This window comes from Neolamprologus brichardi, chromosome 6, assembly GCF_056152115.1.
Source record: "Neolamprologus brichardi isolate AB-2024 chromosome 6, ASM5615211v1, whole genome shotgun sequence".
In the NCBI taxonomy this organism is placed as follows: domain Eukaryota; kingdom Metazoa; phylum Chordata; class Actinopteri; order Cichliformes; family Cichlidae; genus Neolamprologus; species Neolamprologus brichardi.
In genome coordinates this window covers 16,858,986-16,879,350 of record NC_142109.1, presented here as the reverse complement: position 1 = coordinate 16,879,350, position 20,365 = coordinate 16,858,986, and the positions used below count along the sequence as shown (strand labels likewise).

The following is a 20,365-nucleotide window of genomic DNA, read 5'->3' as shown; positions in this document are numbered from 1 at the left end:
TATTGCTAATGTTTTCTCATTTGAATTCTTTCGATATCTGATTCGGCCCACATCTAACATGGTGAATTTAAACATTTACCCAGGCAGCTTCATTTGTAGCTGTTGAAAAGGCCAGGGACCTTTTTAAAATGACAGCCAGGGTGACATTTACATTTAAGACAATCTGCACATTTTAAGACTTTAAATTTAAGTTCAGATAAACAGAATACCATTCTGTATTCGAGGAGCGTAACAGACGCTGTGGCTTGAATCAAATTCAGACCTGTGCCTTTTTTAATATTTTAATTTGTTCTCTAGCTATTTAAATTTAAAGGTTACAACTCCAATTTAACAGTCATTATAAAAGAGCAATTTATTGTTTTTGTTTGTTTCATTTGTTTAGACACACAAATCCTTGATTCCCTTGGCAAAATTACTAAATGATGACATTTGTATAGTCTTAAAAAACAAAAAGAAAACATCAAATTGACATTTTGTAGTTATAAGTAAGTGAAGATTGAAGCAGTTTTCATTCCTTTGGATACATAAAGTTTGAATCTGGGGCTCCAGATTAGGAGCCACTGATCGGAAACACCTCAAGGCATGAACGTTTATTTTATTCCAGGGTTTGTTGGTCCCCTTTGCTTTTGAAATATGCACTGTCCTCTTGCCGAGATCACGAAAGCTCTCAGAGGCCTTCAGGAAATAAAGACCAAATAGCAGAGAAAATTACATTTTGAATCAATAGAAGGCTTTGAGAATAACCTTGTCTCCTAATAATTACACACAGTTTCAACTAAGCTACAACTTTTGAGTTAGCACAACTGTGGATTTCTATGGTAGTTATGTGTGATACGGTATAGAGACAGGCCTTGTTCCTTATTGACATTGTCCCCTCGTTTTATTTCTAATTTAGACTTTCCAGTTTTGTTGCTGTTAGCTTTAACAAAGCTAAAATACACTGGCCTTAAAAGCTTCACCACAATTTCCTGGATTCAGGCTGCTGGAAGTGAAGGAATAAGTGGCAAAAATATTGAAGGCTTGCTAGTAGACGGTGTTTTAAACATTTAAATAAAACTACAGGTCTCCTTTAATAATATATCCCCAAAGCAGCACTTTGGGAATACCACATGCTAGTAGAAGAAGTGTTTGCCGTGTGCTGTCTTGTCTGTAGACTGCTGTACACTAAACATTACCTACATATTCTTTGTAAAGGCGATACATATTCAAACACAAACATTTTTTGTTATTTGTTGAATTTCTGATCGGTCCCTCCAAAGATGTTTCAGAACCTCGTAGGATCAGTCAGGAAAAAGAGGCATTAAAAAAAAACTAACATCACAAAAGTAAGAATTTTTCTTCCTGCTTCCCATCTGTTTGTTTTTTATTTTGGTTTTTATAACGTTCAGCTTTGGAATTGGGAAATTTTGACAAGTATATAACAAATTCATGACTAGTGCGTTACAGGAAAACTAGCTCGCTGCACTATTTAGACACTCTGCCTTTCCGTCTCATACTTCCATTGTTACTGATGTCACAGTCGCCCTGACAAGTGATGCAACAAATATGTCCTCCATGGCAAGTATTTGTAATAGAAGGTATTTGTTGCTATAACCTTCAAATGTATTCCTTAAATATGATTTCATCTGCACATTTTTTTTTTCTTTTTACACTGAATCAGACTATGCTTTGTTATTAATTTCTACTTTAAGATAAGTGTTAGATATATCTCCAAACATCTAATTTAATAGGACAATGCCCATATCCACTAACATGGAAACAGGAAATTCATTATGTTTAAAATTGCATACCAGACAATGCATGATAGACAACGTGAGGTGTGAGCATTATATCCTGTATTGGATTTGTTTAATATCTCATCATCTGAACTATCTGTAAAGGTATAAATAACTATGATAAAAGAACAGGAAATCCTGCTTTCAGTCCTGGATAAAGCTTTGTCGTTCAGCCACCGTAATACTCTGAATATTAGGCACTGACCCACATCTGCCATCATGCAGGTTACATAGAGCCCCAGATGCAGGCCCAGCTGTTGCCATGTATTATCACACTGACTGACCCTGATGTTTTAAGTTAAATGCAAGACAAAACATTAGCATACGCTAATCCAACCATACCATGGCATGTAAGTTAACTTTAAAACAATGCACTATTAATAATAATAATAATAATAATAATAATAATAATTATTATTATTATTATTATTATTATTATTATTATTATTATTATTATTATAATACTAAGCCTCTCCCACCCCCTAAGTCAGAGTAATGTCAATCTTGACCCATTCTCTAACTAGTTTTACCTTCAGAGTACCACAGCTCTTCCATATGTAGGTAAGAATAATGACTCCTCAGTCATTATTATTAATTCAGTGTTGCTACAGTGTGGTGCATGTAAATGAAGCAGTGGGCAGAGAGAGCTATAGGCTGCCTGGAGAGTTAGCCTGAGTAATGAATGTAATTATTGTGCCCTATTGGACCCGTGTCTGTTTTAGCAAAGTTATTATTTTGACAGTTTGCGCCACATTCATAAGAAAAGGTCTGGAATTAAATTATAAGCTTCCTTTACTTTTGCATCTAAATGTATTATTTGACAGAGTAATCTCTCTGTATAATTTATGTGTATGTCTGTATGTGTGTATGTCTGTATGTGTGTGTGTGTGAGTGTGTGTTAAATTCCCCTCTTACTGTCCACTTTCAATTAATCCCCAGCTTGTACACGCAGGTTATATAAACACTGGGGTTTTGATAGTGGCTATCAGTGAATTTAGTGCTGTAGAATCACACTTACACCAGTCACATGCGGCATTGGGATTAAAAAGGAGGGAGAGAAGGGGATGTACAATGAGAGAGAAAATGGTGTGTCAGAGGATTTGGATTCTAAGATAATGTTGATGATTATTAGAATATTGATCCTGATAACCCACCTGTTATAAAAGAATCAGTGCAAAGACACCCACACATTGTCATTAGTCATCAGCAGCTCCTTACAGCCCACTGCAGTACATGCTGCCACCCATGATTTAGCTCTGCATCCAGTTATGAGGGGGTGTTTAGCATTTATTATGCAGCACAGTCCCAGTCCCAGTGAGATGGCAGAATGCTGCCCGATCAATACCCCTCACAGGAACCTAGGTTAATTTATTCATTTATTTATTTTAGAATGTACTCCTGCCTCTATGGCCCTCTGTGGTCTTGCCTAACACGGTAGGAGTGTTCAGTTACTGACACTCACACCATTGCACAGGCCCTACGTGCTGAAACTCTGACATCATTATGCAAACGCCATATTGGTACGTGTTATTAAGCTGTCATTTTTTCTGATACCAAAAGTCGGGCTGCCCTTTTAATAATACTGAAGCATGTTTCTGAATGCTCGTTGTATAGTCTGGCTAGAATGTGTACAATTTGAGTCTGCAGGGTCTCTGTATTGTTAGTATTTGACCTTTAGTTCTTACCCTGGCCTTATGCACCTAGTGTCCCACTTTTTGCAAACCATGTCAGAATTTCCTTTTTCATTGTTTTGACCTTTGCTCTTCATCCCTTTGTGGCTTTCCGTCCAAGCACCAGTCGTGTTGTTGGTCTACAACATATCCCTAGACACCCAAATAGTTTCCAAGTCTGTTATGCAGGCAGCATATGCTTGAATTTGCACACATGAGCTACAAGACAATAGCTTCGGACCTATTAGCTTGTGATCTGGACAGGCAGCTACCCTATATCCTCTAGCTGCCAAACAGCAGCAGCAGCAGCGGCAGCTCTGCAATCTTATGCTCTCCTCCCCGGCTGCTCTTAAGCAAAACAACAATCTCACACTTTTCCTCTGACTGAACAGTGATCTGATTATGGATTATTGCAGTTATGGATTTCCATGTAAATAAAACATATCATCTCTAACCATCAGTTTACGCCTCAAAATGTGAGGATGAGATGAATACATTTGTTATCACTGTGATCATTTTGGTTACCACTCATCTATATTGATTTTTACCGAGCATCATCAATCAAGGCACTCATAATGGATGCTGTCTGAGAGCACATATCTCCCTTCAGAGAATTATCACCTCAGGCGTGGGTCAAGCAGAGATTTGATCTCTTGTCAGTTAGATGAATTGATGTCTTACAGACACAACAGAGAGGATTAAGGTAAAGGTGAGTAGGAATAAAAAGAAGTCTAAAGTAGTTAAACTTCAGTCCTGAGGACTCAAAGGTATAGAAATAATCATATCCATTCTCCATCACCATTTGCCCTGGTTGCTTGTTTAAAAAAGTAGTTAAATGAAATCAATAGTGGTGCTAGTACTGGCCTCCATGCCAAGTATCATCCAATATTTATATAAATGAAGCTTCACAACCTCAATTTACCCTGCAGTTGCCTGTTTAAGGGGCTGTGAAGTACCTGAAGGTAAGGGGAATTCTGGACAGGGTATGAAGATGAAGAGGATAAAATAAATTTCTGTCCCTATCAAGATGTCCTTACATAGTCATTTGCATTCATGTCATTTGACAGGTCACGATTTCCAGCTGTACCAAGTCGGGGTGCGCTTGCTACAATAAAAAAGAACCAGATCGTAAATTTCACATGGCAACTTTAAGCCATTGTCAGTCCCTAAAACACATTTTCAGAACTGCAAAATTACTAAGTTGTTCCCAAGGCTTGAACTTCAAGCGTCATGGCTACACTTTGTTTTTTTCTTTTACTGGATCAACTACAAAGAAGTGAAATAAATCCAGTCCTGAATCTGTGCTCTGCTAAAATTCCATGCCACGCTATCAATAGTCAAAAATAAAAAACATAATTTCTATTTATATCATTTTATTCATCTCCCAGAATACTCTCATAAAAACTTTAATTGTAGCCTGAGGCCTCTGGTAACAAGCACAGGTATTTGTTTTCCTTTCACTGACAGCTGGAGAGACCCTCTGGGGTTTAAGTTGAACACTGAGGTCCGCTGTGGTCGTTGCATTTCATTATGACCACACCATTTCACTTTTGCCAAGTGCTCAGACTGAATTATTATTTTTCACCCACTGCGAGACATTTCCTCAGACACTGGTTTGATGTTAATGATTCATACTTTAAGATTTAAACTAATCTTAATTTTGGGACTTATATATCTGAAGAGAACAAAAAGGGTCTAGTTTGAAAACCGATTAATGACCAAGTTATACAATTTTATGTTTATGTATGTTTACTGCTACTTGCATTATGTATAGAATGGGACAGTTCATTCATTTTAGAAAAAAACCACTGAATTCCCACCTTGTCCTTCATAATAATTAGAATGATTTCTATGATGTGATGGGATTTCTTTGGGCCTGGGAGAAATCCTATGAGCTGTGGGAGGAAACGAAGGAGCTTCGGTATTACATATTCTGTGGCTCACTGGCATTCTGGCTAGCATTTTGGGGATCTTGAGATTGTAAGAATTAACACAATTAAATAGATCGATGAAATGTTTCAATATAACAATATAGTTTCAAATTTTCTTTTTTAGCCACTCAAATTTTCCCATCAAAATATTTCATTTAGACCCAGTAAATAGTGGCACACTTCAATTAAATTTAATCCTTAGTCTCTGCAAAAATCCCCTCCCCCCTCCCCGTTTTTTCCAGACACTTTATTGCTTAAGGGACCTTAAATCCTCTATACTTCTTCTTACGCTGGGTTTACTCCCAGGCCTTTATCAACCTCAACAAGTTATAACAATTTAAAATACACCAAAGCATCTCATTTTGTACCACTTATTGCAAATGATTAAAAAGAAGAACAGCCAAACACCATCTCACAATGTTATTGAATTAAAGATTTAAAGAATGTAAAGTTATTGTGTAATGATTGTCAGTGAGTTCTTAAAACATTTTTATTCCTGATGACTTACAAGTTGTAAACATTATCTTATTTATCGCAAAATAACACAAAAAATAATGCAAATTGATCTTTTCGTCTTCTTCTTTTTTTTTTTCTCAGAAAAAGCTGCTGTAAAATCAGTATATTGATGTTGCCCCCGTTGTGAAATTTTTCAGAACATGGTGCACAATTGGTATAATGCTGCCACGGTATGAGAATATGCACACTAGAGAGCAGTCTGTTCCCTCTTTCTGCAGTCGTTGTGATCCTCCATCTCTCTCTCACATAACATACTGTTCATGTCAAAAGGACCCAGGAAACACAACATCTGTCAGTGCGCTAATGTACACAATAAACACCAAAGGGAGAAGGATATATACACGCACCTGGAAATGGCCTTGTATTCAACACACATTTTACATCACATGAAAAAAAACAAAGTGACCAATATGTGCAAATCTTCTTGAAGCTGGTGAATAATTCCTTCAGTGGTTTGGATATTATTTGAACAGTATTTTTGATTTTACTATGGATGGTCTGAATGATTGTTGGCTTTGGTGTGCTTGATTCAGTAAGAGGAGGCAAAGCTCCTCTGCGACAGCCAAAAGGTGAGAAGCAACGAGAGGCATAGCTTTAGCTCTTTTATACTCTGCTTTCTTCACTTGGATGGAGCACAAATATTGTGATATCACTAAATGAAAATATGATTACTGATAAAGGATGAAATAGATCGTTTTTAATCTATTCACAGACAGGCAATGGGAAAGAAACTACACTGATAGAAAGTCAACACGATGAATGCAAAACAAAATGTGATTCAATCCGAGAAGAGGTCTAAAACTCAGATGGTGGGTTTTACACTGGAGATGAGATGCAGATATCCCTCTTCCCCTTTTCTTCTTTTTTGTTTTTCATCTTATTTTTTTTAGGGGGGGGGGCTGTTTGATGCACTGCAGAGTCATGGCTCTACAGTCCACGAGCGCAAAGACTGCGTCTGTCGTCATTCATCCTCTCTGACAGGCTTCTCATATACAAATGAGTTTCTGTGAATAGCAATTCATTTATTTAAACACTTTTTTGTAGTTTACAAAAGAAATAGATTATCTTTTTTTTTTTGTCCACACTTGCACGTCTTCTTCTTTAACATATTTTACACAGTTTTATTTTTACATTTTTAATTAAACTTAAATGTGTTTTTAATATTTTAAATGCTCAAATATTGTGTGTACCATAATACAAATGGTTTCTTTTTTTCCTCTCCTGTGTCCCCAGTTTATTTTTAAACAATAATTAAATGTCCTGAAATAGAAAGACACATTAAAGCTCAAATATCCATCCTCGAGAGAAAAGCCTCAGCGCTGTATTCCTCTCTCTTTTTCGATAGAACACGAACAGGTCCAAGAGTCCCATGACCATTATGTGACTTCAGATCAGCAGCAGATAGCAGTAGCAGTAAATCCACCACAAAATAGTCAGCCACATGAAGCACACTTCTTCCACATCACAGTGAAATGCTTTGTAAAAAAAAGTGTCCAGAAGATTGAATAATTCCTTCTGTCCCCCTCCCCGGTGTATCCAAAAAGGAATTTACTGTATATCCAGATAATCACAGGTAAAGACTTACTCAAAAGCAGGGTCACACTTCACATTCCCGAGAAGCTTGTTGTTGGCAAGTGCAAGAGCCATATTCATTGATGATTACCAAAGCTCCCTCAATATGGTTAGGTTTATAGTCAACATAGTACTCTGGTGTAGAAATTGCAGCCATCTGCTGCATGCTTTGCTTTTGCTTCTGCTTACGGCGCTGACTGCTGAAGCACTGCCTCAGTTGTCTTATTCCAGCTGGAAAGCACTTCCATGCCACGTATAGCATGAGCACTATGATGAGAAAGGAGAAGATGAGTGCCATGGTGCCTGTTACCACCTTGTGGATCTGCATGGTGCTCTCTAGGTCATCATGGCCCACTGTGACAGTGAAAGAATTTGTGACCACTTCACTACCCTCGCCCTCATAGGGGTTGGGAGTAATGGGGCCCAGATCCCTCGTGGAGGCGTACAGGCCTGCTGTGGTCACCTCTACTGGGGGATCCTCACATAGCTGAAAAGCATAGACGGCATCCAACACATCCTCACCCTGTGCTGTGTCAGGGCTTGAACACAGCAGGGAATTGTCATGCTGGCCTCGGAAGGCACTCAGCCAAGAGGCCAAGGCACACACATTGCGGCTGCACTCCCAGTCATTCCCTGCCAGGGTAATGCTGTCCAGAGATGACCACGAATCCAGAATGCGCTGGTCCACAGAGGTCAAACGATTAGAGTCTAGCATCAGTACCTTGAGGTTTGGTGTACTCTCAAAAACATGTGGCTCGATGTACTCGATTTCGTTTGCTGACAGGTCAATCTTCTCTAAAAAGTGCCATGTCCAGTCTAGTGTGTTTACAACAATAGTGGCACGATTGTTGTGCATGTACAGAGTGCGTAAAGAGATGAGGCGTGGGAAGTGGGCTAGGTTGACTTTAACTAGCTCATTGTGCTCAAGATGCAGCTCAGTCAACTTAAAGAGGCCAGCGAAGGAGTTTCGTGCCAGGCTCTGCAGTTGGTTGTATCCCAAGTCCAGAAACTGCATGCTCCTGCAGTCCTGAAAAATCCGCACTGGCACAAATTTGAGAGCATTGTAGCGCAAATGCAAATTGGTGAGCTTTCTAAGGCCGTGGAACAGGTCAGGCTCTAGTGCCTGCAGCCTGTTGTATGAGAGGTCCAAGATACGGAGGTTTGGGAGGGGCCTAAAGGTGCCATTTGGCAGACTCTCAATCCGGTTGTTGCTCAGGTCTAACTCCTTGACTCGTCTCAGCTTGTCAAACGCACCCTCCTCTACAACGTCAATGCTGTTGTGATCTAAATAGAGCCAGGTGAGCTGTGACAGACCAGCCAGTTGGCCTTCACGCAGCTCCGTTAAGTTGTTCTCTCTCATGGACAGGCCCATGGCACTGCTCAGATTGCGGGGAATGTCTGTGAGGTTGAGCCCCTCGCAGTACAGCAGCTTGCTGTCGCAGCGGCACAACCTTGGACAAACCCCCTCTACCAAGGGAACTGTTCTTAGAAAAATGCCCAATGAACACAGTATCAACCCAGGGGGCTTCTTCAGTGGCCACTTTAAGTACAGTCCAATTAGAAGGAAATCCATTAGCATAAATATCCAGGGATGTCAGGGAGAAAATGTCCATTGAACCACTCTGGATATCGGTTTTGCCCGTATCAGATCATATTTATCACATCATATCTATCTCGTTCAATAAGCTGTCTCATTCTATGTATGTCAGCTGAAGACAGTGATAGTATTTTTGTTATCAAGTCCCAAAAAATGCCAAAAAAAATGAAGTCTCTTTCCTTACGTTATATATCAAGCAGTGGGTGGAGAGTAGAGGGGATGGAAAATAAAACTGTCCTCACTGATCAATCTTATTCGAAAAAATTCCTACTCACCCCTATTCAAAAGCTGACAATCTCCATTCAGCATCTCGCTTTGTGCCCCAACACTAATTATGTGCGAATCTAAAAAAGACCCCACTGTGGTACAAATTCTCCCCCCCTCCCTTCTCTCTTTTCAGTGGACACCAGATCCTTGGCAGGCTTACAATGTCTTAGTTCTCTTCAAGTGAAAGAGCCAGAAAGAGAAGGAATCCAAGTAGCTTTCAGCGAGATGGTAGGAAGTGCAAGTACCCCTGTCTGCATGCATGAGCTCTGTCTCTCCTGCTCCTCCGCAGTCCTCTGCTGCAACGATCAGAGGGAAGAAGAGACAACCAGAGAAAGAAAAAAAATAAGCAAGAATATTTTTTTTTCTTTTTTAAAATAATCTGTCTTGCTCTTTCCTCCTTTCCCTCCCGCTTAAGTTTCAAAAGATCTGTCAAAATGTGTTATCGTCCATCGCTTGAAGAAATCACTGACTTGTAAGGTTTAAATCCATTCAAGCACTTAATCATGATTTCAGTGACGGACGCAAGGGAAAAAAAAAACAAAACAGGATATAAAGAGATGAACCCTGTTCACTGTTTTCTTGTGTAACAGTATTCCTCGTCATCTGAGTGGCTCATATTGGTTCGGTAGCCGCTCGCGTCCCCCGTGGCTCGCAGGTTTCGTTTACTCCCTTGCTCTCTGGGTGTCTTCTCAGCCAGCTGGAAGAGGCTGCTGAAGGCTGGTGCTGGTAGGCAGGCAGGGGCGGTAAATGTGGGAAGCAAAGGAGCGCGCAATCCCTTGCAGCAGACCAGTACACTGACAGCGCATGCAGAAGCACCTTCTGTTCACTGAGTGTCGTAAGCCACTCACAATTCAGAGTGCTCGCTCCCTTTCCCTCACTCTCTTGCTCTCTTTCCCTTGATCGCTCTCTCACTTGTTCATGCTGCTCCCCTCCTCCTCTTCGCTCTCACATCTTCCCTCACTGCTTTTTTCTTGCTGTGTTTTTCTCTGTGCCTCAGACATTTACATATCCAGAATGGGCTGGGCTTAAACCAGGGGCTTTAATGAACCCCCTCCGCCCCCCATATCTCTAGCGCTCTCTCTCTCTCTCGCTCTCTCTCTCTCACTGTCTCTCTCTCCCACACATACAAACACTCCTTCCCTCCCTCAATGACTGCAATGAAATCGGCCTCTTGACGTTGTCTGATTTCATGGTTGCAATGATGAAAATGGGATCTTATATTATTTCTTTTCTTAAACAGATGTTTTCTTATATATCTGTGCTATATAGATGAGAGGGAGGGAAAGAAAAGATATATAATTTCTTCAAAGAATTTCTAAATATCTTCAATGAGACTTAAACGCATTAGTCACCATGTATGTCCTTCATTATGTCATAGATGCCACAGGAGCATACGTGTATATATGGTATACTTGTTGCTTGCTTGCCAGCAACAAAGGTTGGCCTGTGAGTCAAGATGATTATGGCGTTCTTCGTGTGCTCAAACCACCAGAAATTCTTTGTCGTTGACAGTTATTGCTGTCTGTGTCCATTCTGAATGCAGATGCAATTGTTTCCCACATAATATTAGCATTAAGCTAACATAAATATTCCCCCTGAAAGCTCACTTGTCTTCCTTTGCACTTCTCTGGAATTGCTTCTAGCCGTGTCATTGTTCTGCCCTAAAAGTTCAAAGACAATGAGCTGTGACTGTGTCTTATAGGCTTCACACGAGCCAAGTTTTAAACTTCTGACTCACCTCCTTCCTTTTCTGAGTTAATTGCACATTGGCTGACGGAACTTTCTTGTTCACTTATTCAGAAAACAATGAATTTAAGATGAACAAAAATGAGTCTGAACAAAAAGATAAAGAGTGTTTTTTAATTTTTAATTATGCCCGCTTGACAATCCAGGCTGAGGATATAGAGCCAAGTATACAGTGTGAGAGCGAGACGAGAAAGGATGGGAAAGGGTTTACATCGGCGCACAACCTCAGCATTCCTAGCCAAACTAGCAGTTTCCACAAGTTTCTCGAATTTATCGCCTAATTCAAAGTATAGACAGAAACAATTGAGAGGATCATTTCAAAATGTAGGATTTATTTTATTTATTTTTTATTAACCTTTATTTAACCAGGAAAATCCCATTGAGATTAAAAACCTCTTTTTCAAGGGAGACCTGGCCAAGATAGGCAGCAGCAGGTGTCTCACAGTTACAGAAATTACTCAAACACAGGCAGCAACAACACACATGCAACAATAAGTGAAAGAATACAAATAAAATAAAATAAAATTCAGGATAGATAGAAAACAGAAACAAATGTACATTAGCAACAAGTGCAGAAAAAGCAGAAGCCAGAATGATATGGGTAAAAATGAAAATTTGACAAAGCACAACTTATTTTCTTCTTTAAAGTTTTACAGCCTCTGGCAACTGGGGAATTGCATTACTGCCATCTTCTAGAAATAATTGCGATTTGCTAAATAATTCTGTAGAGCAGATCGTGAGTCGATCAATAGATCTTTTTCTATGCAATGTTTCTGCTAGTATTTATCTCTGCATTTCTTAGTTGCAAGTGATAAGCATACAGAGCCAAGAGGCAGGTGCAAGCATTGATTGGTTAATTGGGAACAGGTGAGGTGGGTGTGATTGTCATGTGGTCATAACCAGGAAGACAGACTGAGGACATCTGGTGGATGTTTGAGGGGTGACATGAAGCAATGTGGAGCACAAATGTGGATTTCTTTCCCCTGCATTTTATAAATTTTAAAACAAAAAAAAAAAGTCATTTACACATCATAAGCCTTTACATTTTTTAATCCCTTTCATTATTTTTTTAAATTCTTCAGTTTTTCTCACCACTGTGTTGTATCATTATATGTATATCTCTGTCACATTGTCATGAGCCTGGTGTGTTTTAAACATCAGGAGTGAGTTTCTTTAAATTTGGAACAAACATTTGGTTTGATTCAAGGGTGATCAAAAGTCACTGTGATTTTTTTTTTTGGTCCTAACGCAACCCATGAAGAGTCTTTTTGAGAAGTGGCTTAAATATTTATTTTTTTAGTATTTGATATTCATTATTTATTTGTTTAATATCACATATTTGTGCTTATGCTTGGAGTTAAGAGATTGAATTAGTTTAAATTAGGTTCATAATCAAGATTAGATCTTATAATGTAAAGCTCAAGGTCACTTTGACTTCACCTCACTCCATTCTCATAAATGTGATATCCTACAGTTTCCAGGATGGAATTTCATTACAACTGGAGCAAATGCTTCACTTAGACTCGAGGATGAACTGATTACAATTTGATGGTCAACATTTAAGATCACAGTGCCATCACAAATCACATTTGCAGCCATATCTCAGGATTCTGTGTGATAATTATTCACTTAGTGTCAGACGTAAAAGCGAACTGTGGACCGAGGATCACGCAGATATGTGGAAAACTCTTTGAAGTATGGATATTCCTTTTCCCACTTTTTTCCTCAGCGTGCAGTTAGCAGTCATACCAGAGGACAGTGATGGCATGCTTTAACAAAGATGCTGTCTTGATGTGTGTCTGTGTACTTTTTTTTTTACCTGGTTGACAATATTTTTAAATCTTGCGTCATGAGTGTTTTTCACATTGTCAATAAGAAAAACTATTAAAAAAAGAATCAGACTTTCTAGCTATCAGTGATGCTCATACTTAATATAATATAATATAATATAATATAATATAATATAACATAATATAATATAATATATAGTAATTTATTTATTTTGTAATTCATAAATAGTTTTTAATAACGAAGTGGTTATCAGTTGTGGTGTATCATCAGCAGACTGAACTTGATTTGAGGGCTCAAATATGTCTCAAAATTAGAAGCATCTGTGATTGCAGGCCCATTATTAAAATCATTTATTGAATCAGATGACGTCCCACTGTTTGAGTCCGAGAAAACAAGGCAGATGATAACTAATTGGCCTGCCGCAGCGATAATGTTGATGGACATCTCGGAAAGCACTGAGATAGGGGTCGGCGGAAACACTTACACCACAGAGTGGAAACAGCAAGACATGATTTCACGTCCACAATGGACCGGGAATTCCAGCAGATGGAGGTTGTCTCAGTTTGAAAGGGTCACAAGCGGACATGGAGTTTATTAATTTAAATTTTTGTATTTGTTGTGTCTCTTCCTTAGTATTTTAATACCCTCAGTAATGATCTGAGGAACAGAAGAAATGTCCTGTTTCCTTCACATTTAAACCAGTAATGACAGTAGCCTCGTGAAGGCTTGTGCAGTCTGAGTTTACTCCACAGTATCAAGAAAAGATCCACTTTGTTCAAACAATGATTTTAAAGGAGCTTGTACTAACTGCAGCTTGGGTAAACAAAAAGGGGAGCGTCATCATGTTCAGTGGGGCATGTGACAAGAGGACCATGGGTGTCACACTGGGTTATAGCTCCTTGAAGTATGCTTTTGTATGATGCAAAGTTTATTTGTGTAAATATTCTGAATTATTAGCATGACTTGTCCATGTTTTTTAGCTTTAGGGCTGATTGTTTGGTTGGATGTATGGAGAGATGATTTACTCAGCAGAATGGATAAACTTAGAAAACTCTTTGTATTTCTCCATATAATATGATGGAGGAACAATAGCTCAAGGCATTAAGAACACAAGACTGCCATTACATATTAAAATCTTTAATTCCACGTTGCTAACCCCATTTATATAAATGCATGTAACTTTCAAGTCTGAGACAGCTTGCTCTTTCTCTGCTTGTTTTTTGTTGTTGCTTGAAACAGCCAAGCTTGTTATTGTTGGCTGGATAGAAGACATTGCCAATGATTGGCCTTAATGGCTGCTTTTTCCATATTGCATGTCGTTGAACTGTCCAAAGTTCTTTGTACTTTCAGTATCTGGCATGTTTTGAACCACACGGGCACTTTAGTTTAAGCGCTGGATGTTTTTTTGTAAACCTCAGAGACTTTCATAATTCCCTCAGCCAGACTCTTTTTAATTTCGGTGGTCTTCTCTGCAGATGCTTTTTGCTTTAGTGACTAGACTTTTAATTCAGGATTTGATGATTTGCTTGTAGTTTCACCCTACACTCTTGTGACTTATCTAGGCTTTTGAACATGTTAAACTTTTAAACATGCTAAACATGCACAACATTTTGAACTTTGAAAGAGTGCAAACATAGAACTTTGAACTTCTTATTTTGATTATGTTGTATATACCTTTTTCTGTAAACACAGGATATTGATGAAGTATTCCAGGTCCGTAGCTATATCAGAGATGAAACCTCTATGTGGCACTGGCAGTTCTTCCCTTTTAGATGGCATGGCTCTTAACTCTGTCCTCAGTGAAATACAATTATGTGAAGAACTGGACTAACTGCATTGACTATTATGTTACTTCCCTAAAGTCTAATGAGTATAAATTTGTATATGTACATAAAATCTAAGTTCACTGAACTTTAACATCCTTTTATGTTAACAAAAAGTGTCAAAAAGCAAACAAATAACAAAAAAGTCACTAAGTCAGACTGCACTCATAAACTAAAGAGTTATACACAACAGTCAGATAGATGATAAACATCAAATGCACTTGGTTGTCAGAGTAGGCTCAGACAAAGATGTATAAACTAAAGAACAAGAAAGAAATGCAGTGCATTTTTGTAAGGCACATTTGAAGAGAGAAAATATGCTGCTGTTACTTTGTGAGAAGATCTCAAAAAGTAACGCATCATGCCTCAATCTAAAGAAACAACTGACAAACAAAGTCACTGATATCTATCAGTCTAGAAAGGGTTATAAAGTCATTTCTAAGGCTTTGAGGCTCCAGCAAACTATGGTGAGAGCCATTATTAACAAATGGAGAAAACTTGGAACTGTGGTGAACTTTCCCAGGCGAGGCCAGTCTACCAAAATTACTCAAAGAGTGCATCGGTGATTCATCCAGGAAGTCACAAAAGACCCCAGAACAACAACTGAAGCAAAACTGGCATCAATAGCAGAGTCTCAAGGTGAAACCTACTGCTGAACAAAAAGAACACAACACGTCTTTTCTCATTTAGCAAAAAAACATATTGATGGTCACCAAGACTTTTGGTGAAATCGTTTGTGGACTGATGAGACGCAAGTTGTACTTTTTGGAAGGTTAGTGTCAATGGAAAATTGTACTGAGTAGTCAGTATAAGCTTTTAGTGATATAAGTTTATTGATAATAGAATACTGCATGATGACCTTTTCCTTGTTTAGAACTGATTGTTCTTTTCATTTCTCAGAACTGATTGTTCTTTATGAAACGTGTTCTGATATTGGTATCTGAATCTTTCCACAGCGATAGTAAGAAGTTGAACAAGCAGTTCTGACCTCGCACACACACACACAAACACACACACACACACACACACACACACACACACACACACACACACATACACACACAATCACATACGCACATGCTCATGTCACTGAACGAATGTATTCATTTCTCTTGTATAAATAAAGAACGCAGACGGTGACAGAGCACAAGTCCGTGAGTGTCTCTTACGTGTAGGAGAGCTCTGTCACTTGTCCTCGCGAGTAAAGACAACTGCAGTGTTTGTGTTTTCTAACTCAAGGGTCTCAGCTGAAGAATTGCAGGGTGATTTAAAGAAATCCCCTGTCAGTTAGCATGTCATTAAATCTGTCAAATTAACACAGTATTTCATAAAAAGTACATTATACCAACAGTGAAACATGGTGGTGGTAGTGTGCTTCAGGAATTGGATGACTTGCTATAGTTGATGGAACCATGAGTTCTGCTCACTACCAGAAAATTCTGAAGGAAAATGTCCAGCCATCAGTTCATGACCTGAAGCACTTGGGTTATGCAGAGGGCAGTGATCTGATCTAAAACACATCAGATCAGATCATTTTCAGCTGTCAGATGATCATAACACATCAGATGTACATATCTATCTATCTATATAAGTAGTGGTACCTAGGCCTCTGGGACCCTCAAGCTCCCATCTCGGTTGCTGTTCCCAGATCTGCTGGAGCCACTCGCCTAGCTTGGGGGTCAATACACTAAGCGCTCCGATTACCACTGGGACCACTGTTACCTTCACCCTCCACATCTTCTTTAGTTCTTCTCTGAGCCCTTGATATTTATCCAGCTTCTTGTGTGCCTTGTTCCTGATGTTGCTGTCATTCAGTATCGCTACGTTTATCACTACAGTCTTTCTCTGTTTGTCTACCACCATTATGTCCGGTTGGTTAGCCACCACCATTTGTCCGTCTCTATCTGGAAGTCCCACAGGATCTTAGCTCGGTCATTTTCAACCACCCTTGGGAACGTCTCTCATTTTGACCTCGGGACTTCCAGACCATACTCGGCACGAATGTTCCTGTATACTATGCCGGCCACTTGGTTATGGCGTTCCATGTATAACCTGCCTACTAGCATGTTGCACCCTGCTGTTATGTGCTAAATTGTCTCAGGGGCGTCTTTACACAGCCTGCACCTGGGGTCTTGCCTGGTGTGATGGACCCCAGCCTCTATGGATCTTTCTTGGATTTCTCTTTCCTGAGGTATTCACTAAGCACATGGTTAGTTGTGGCCATCTTCCTGATGTACTCGTGGATGTTCGCTGTGTCATCCTGGACAGTGGTTCTGACACTCCCTAGTCCTCAGCCTATGAGAGAGAGAGAGAGAGAGAGAGAGATGTACTGCTTCACCAAGCAGTTGAACAGGTGTATTTTTTTGTTGAAATGCATCTGTGTGTATTTGTGTATTTGTTGCTCTGACAGAGTGAGAATTAATATGGTTCTAAATTGCTTCCGGCCATGTCCAAAGCAACACATTCCCAGTTGAGAAAGAGAGAGAGAAAACAACACAGTTTTCCCATGTCACAACACAGTACAGTCACACACTTCTTGCTTTTACACTGAAACAAGATCAAAATTCTTCACCCTCCACCACATACGCACAAATTTACAACAACCTGACACAGCCAGTTTTTCACCCACCTTCAGTGGGTTGGTGTGTGGCTTTTCCATATGCAGTATTTCATTCAATTACTTGTTTTAGCTTCGCTACTTAGTCTGTTTCTTTATGCAATTGTGTTCTGGCTCTAATGTTTTTGGATTCAGAGACTACATCAAACAGTGGCTTGTGACTGGGCTCTGTCTGCCAAAGGAACTTTGTTCAGCTGTCAGATGATGCAGAAATCCCACTGAGCACCACCAAGCCCAATTTCAAAACCCAGCTCTCTGAGGCAGCAGCACCCCCCCCCCCCCCCCCCCCCCACCCACCCACCCACCCACTTTTGATAGTCCTGACTACTCTGGCCTATTGCCTCATCCTTGTACATCCTTTATGTGTCCACTAACCTCTCTCATGTTTGGATGAATCAGAGCAGAATGCAGTGACAGAGGAGTCTCTGATGCAAAAGGCTGAAACACTTGTAAATTTAGACAGAAAATTACTTGTGCCTTTATCCCGTGTCCCTGCTTCAAGGTAAAGTTAGAACACTAACCGAGAGTTTTGTATAAACTTTCATTGAAGGTCTTTGTGTATATGAAGTCCTAACCCTTGGACCGTGAATTGAAATTTAAATCAGCAATGGCTCAAGCGAAGGAAAGTAAAACGATTTATTTGACATGGGGCACACAATAAGGAAATGTAGGAACGTATTTAAGGAGGGGAAAAGCGCTTGTCCAAAAATATCCCAGCATTGGTGGTATGGTGGTGGTGCAGGAGTAATGATTTAGATCTCAATGAATGTGATGTGGAGAAGAACTGCTAATGAGCAGAGTCAAAGAACTCACGAGGACTGGAGGATAAATAGTAAGGAGGAGAACAGCATCAATGTGAAACTGAAATGAGAGCTGAAACCAGCAGAAAAAGGAAATCTTTTAAAAAATACAACAGTGGCGTGACAGAGATTTTGGCTGCATCTCATTGGTTTAACAGAAGGTTGAAGACAATCAGTTAGGTGAATAGACTGTACCAAAAGTGCTTATTCTAAGCACGAGATAGAAAAAGTAGATAGATTCTGTTACTCGTAAATTAAAACTCCACTGGTTAAAAATGTACTTGCAAAAATTCGGAACAAGACACTGTTTCTTTGTAAAGATCTGATTGTGCTTGAAATTATGTGCACAGTGCTGCATCCTTCTTTTGATCAGCCATAATTACCATGTTAAATGGCTATCTGATTTTCCTCGACTTCGTCTAAATGTCCCTGTCATTTGTGTGTGTGTGTGTGTGTGTGTGTGTGTGTGTGTGTGTGTGTGTTTGTGTGTGTGTGTGTGTGGAGAAAAACAAATAATCGGAATCCAAAAAATTACAGGGTATTAGCAACGATTAATGGTTTTCATCTTAACAGATTGTTTAAAAAAAATAAAGAAAGAAAAGAAAAACAACACAAAAAGAGAAGAACCTCCCGGCTTTTCATTCACAGTGACAGTGCCACAGGTGGTGATGTACATGCAGTCCGCTTTCTCCTTTACTGATGACTGACCTTGACAGTAATTAGCTACACGATGACTGAAAAACAGGATGACAATGTTATTCATCACAGGCACAGCTGGGGGTGACCCGGGTTTCCTAAAAATGTCTTATAACTGAAGCCAACTTTATATTCATCATGTGATACTTTAAATGACCTTAAAACACACACACCCACACAAACACATGCATACACATGCATACACACTGCAGTTTAACAAGATAGTTACCGTCTTTAATGAGCTAGTATCATATCTCACTGCTTTTACCAAACAAATGGTAGATGCTGACGCTTATCTCATATGACTGTAGTATCTCATACTTAATCCTCTGGGTTATTATAAGGACATCTGAATTGTAAATTGGTAATTACTGTAAAATGCATTTCTAAATAACAAATGAATCATAATGAATTCATGTTCATATTTGATAAAATAATATATGATCACTTCATCATCTTGTACTTCCTTTTATTTCCTCCTTGTTCTGATGAATTAGACGTCATAGAGTAATGAAGATGAAATGAATACTATACCTGTGCCAGCATCACATCTGTACAGCACAAAATGCACACAGTGGCATATATTATCAAGCCTACCAACGCAAGTCAGTGTTGCTTAAGCTCACCTGACTGACCAAGTGACCCATATGCCAAATGACACTGCAGAGACCTTGGTTGAAATCCACCCCAGACGATTTCCTGTGTGTCATTCCCCCCCATTTCTGCTCTCCTGTCCACTCTCTGTACTCCACTGCCTAATAAAGGCTGAAAATACCAAAAATTTCCTCATGTGTATATATATATATATATATATATATATATATATTAGGGATGGACCGATCCGATATTACGTATTGGTATTGGTCTGATACTGACCTAAATTACTGGATCGGATATCGGAGAGAAATTAAAAAATGTAATCCGATCCATTAAATATCACAAGAGCACCTCACAAAACTTGGGACATGGCGTATTTCAGCTTGTAACCTTAACACGTCGGAGCAGCATGCGTCACGCGACAGAGCGGCTGTGGCGTGTGAGACCTGTCAGAGGTCTGGTTGAGCATTTGGAGCCTCGCTACCAAACCGGCATTTCATCTCCCAGAAAGTTATCCCAGAGAGAAGTAAAGCAAGTGTGTAAGTTCACCTCTAAACGTTTTTAAAGCATTCCCACGCTAAGCTTAACAACCGATATATGGAGCGACTGCCTCTTCTCTCTCCTGTTTTTTGCATACAGATATAATATAACAGAATAGCTTTAGTGTTTTTTTGTTTTTTAAACTTGAGTATGAACTTATGCAAAATGCAGCAAAAAAACAGTTTTATTGTTTAAAAAATACACTATATCGGATTTATATCCGTATCGGCAGATATCCAAATTAATGATATCGGTATCGGACATAAAAAAGTGGTATCGTGCCATCTCTGATATATCCTAAAAATGAAATGATACACTCTAATATACATACAAAAATCACTATCAACATTATTTAAAAAAAACCAAAAAAAAACGTATAAACAAAAACGTGTAGGATTTGCCCCTTGCAGGTGCAGGGACGATAATA

At 39.2% G+C, this 20,365-nt stretch overlaps 2 protein-coding genes across 2 annotated transcripts in view; one reads left to right on the top strand and one right to left on the bottom strand.

Annotated features, from left to right (window-relative positions):
• The window catches only part of ctnna2 (catenin (cadherin-associated protein), alpha 2), a 321,242-nt gene that overhangs the window by 175,999 nt on the left and 124,878 nt on the right, over positions 1 to 20,365 (top strand). The window lies entirely within an intron of this gene.
• lrrtm1 (leucine rich repeat transmembrane neuronal 1) lies at positions 5,853 to 10,328 on the bottom strand. Its single transcript, XM_006787176.3, has one exon. The coding sequence runs from the start codon at positions 9,041 to 9,043 to the stop codon at positions 7,490 to 7,492; it is 1,554 nt and encodes a 517-aa protein (XP_006787239.2). The 5' UTR covers positions 9,044 to 10,328; the 3' UTR covers positions 5,853 to 7,489.

Bases quoted from the DNA above. Each gene is read 5' to 3' on its own strand.
- lrrtm1 (XM_006787176.3), bottom strand. From the start codon at position 9,043: ATGCTAATGGATTTCCTTCTAATTGGACTGTACTTAAAGTGGCCACTG.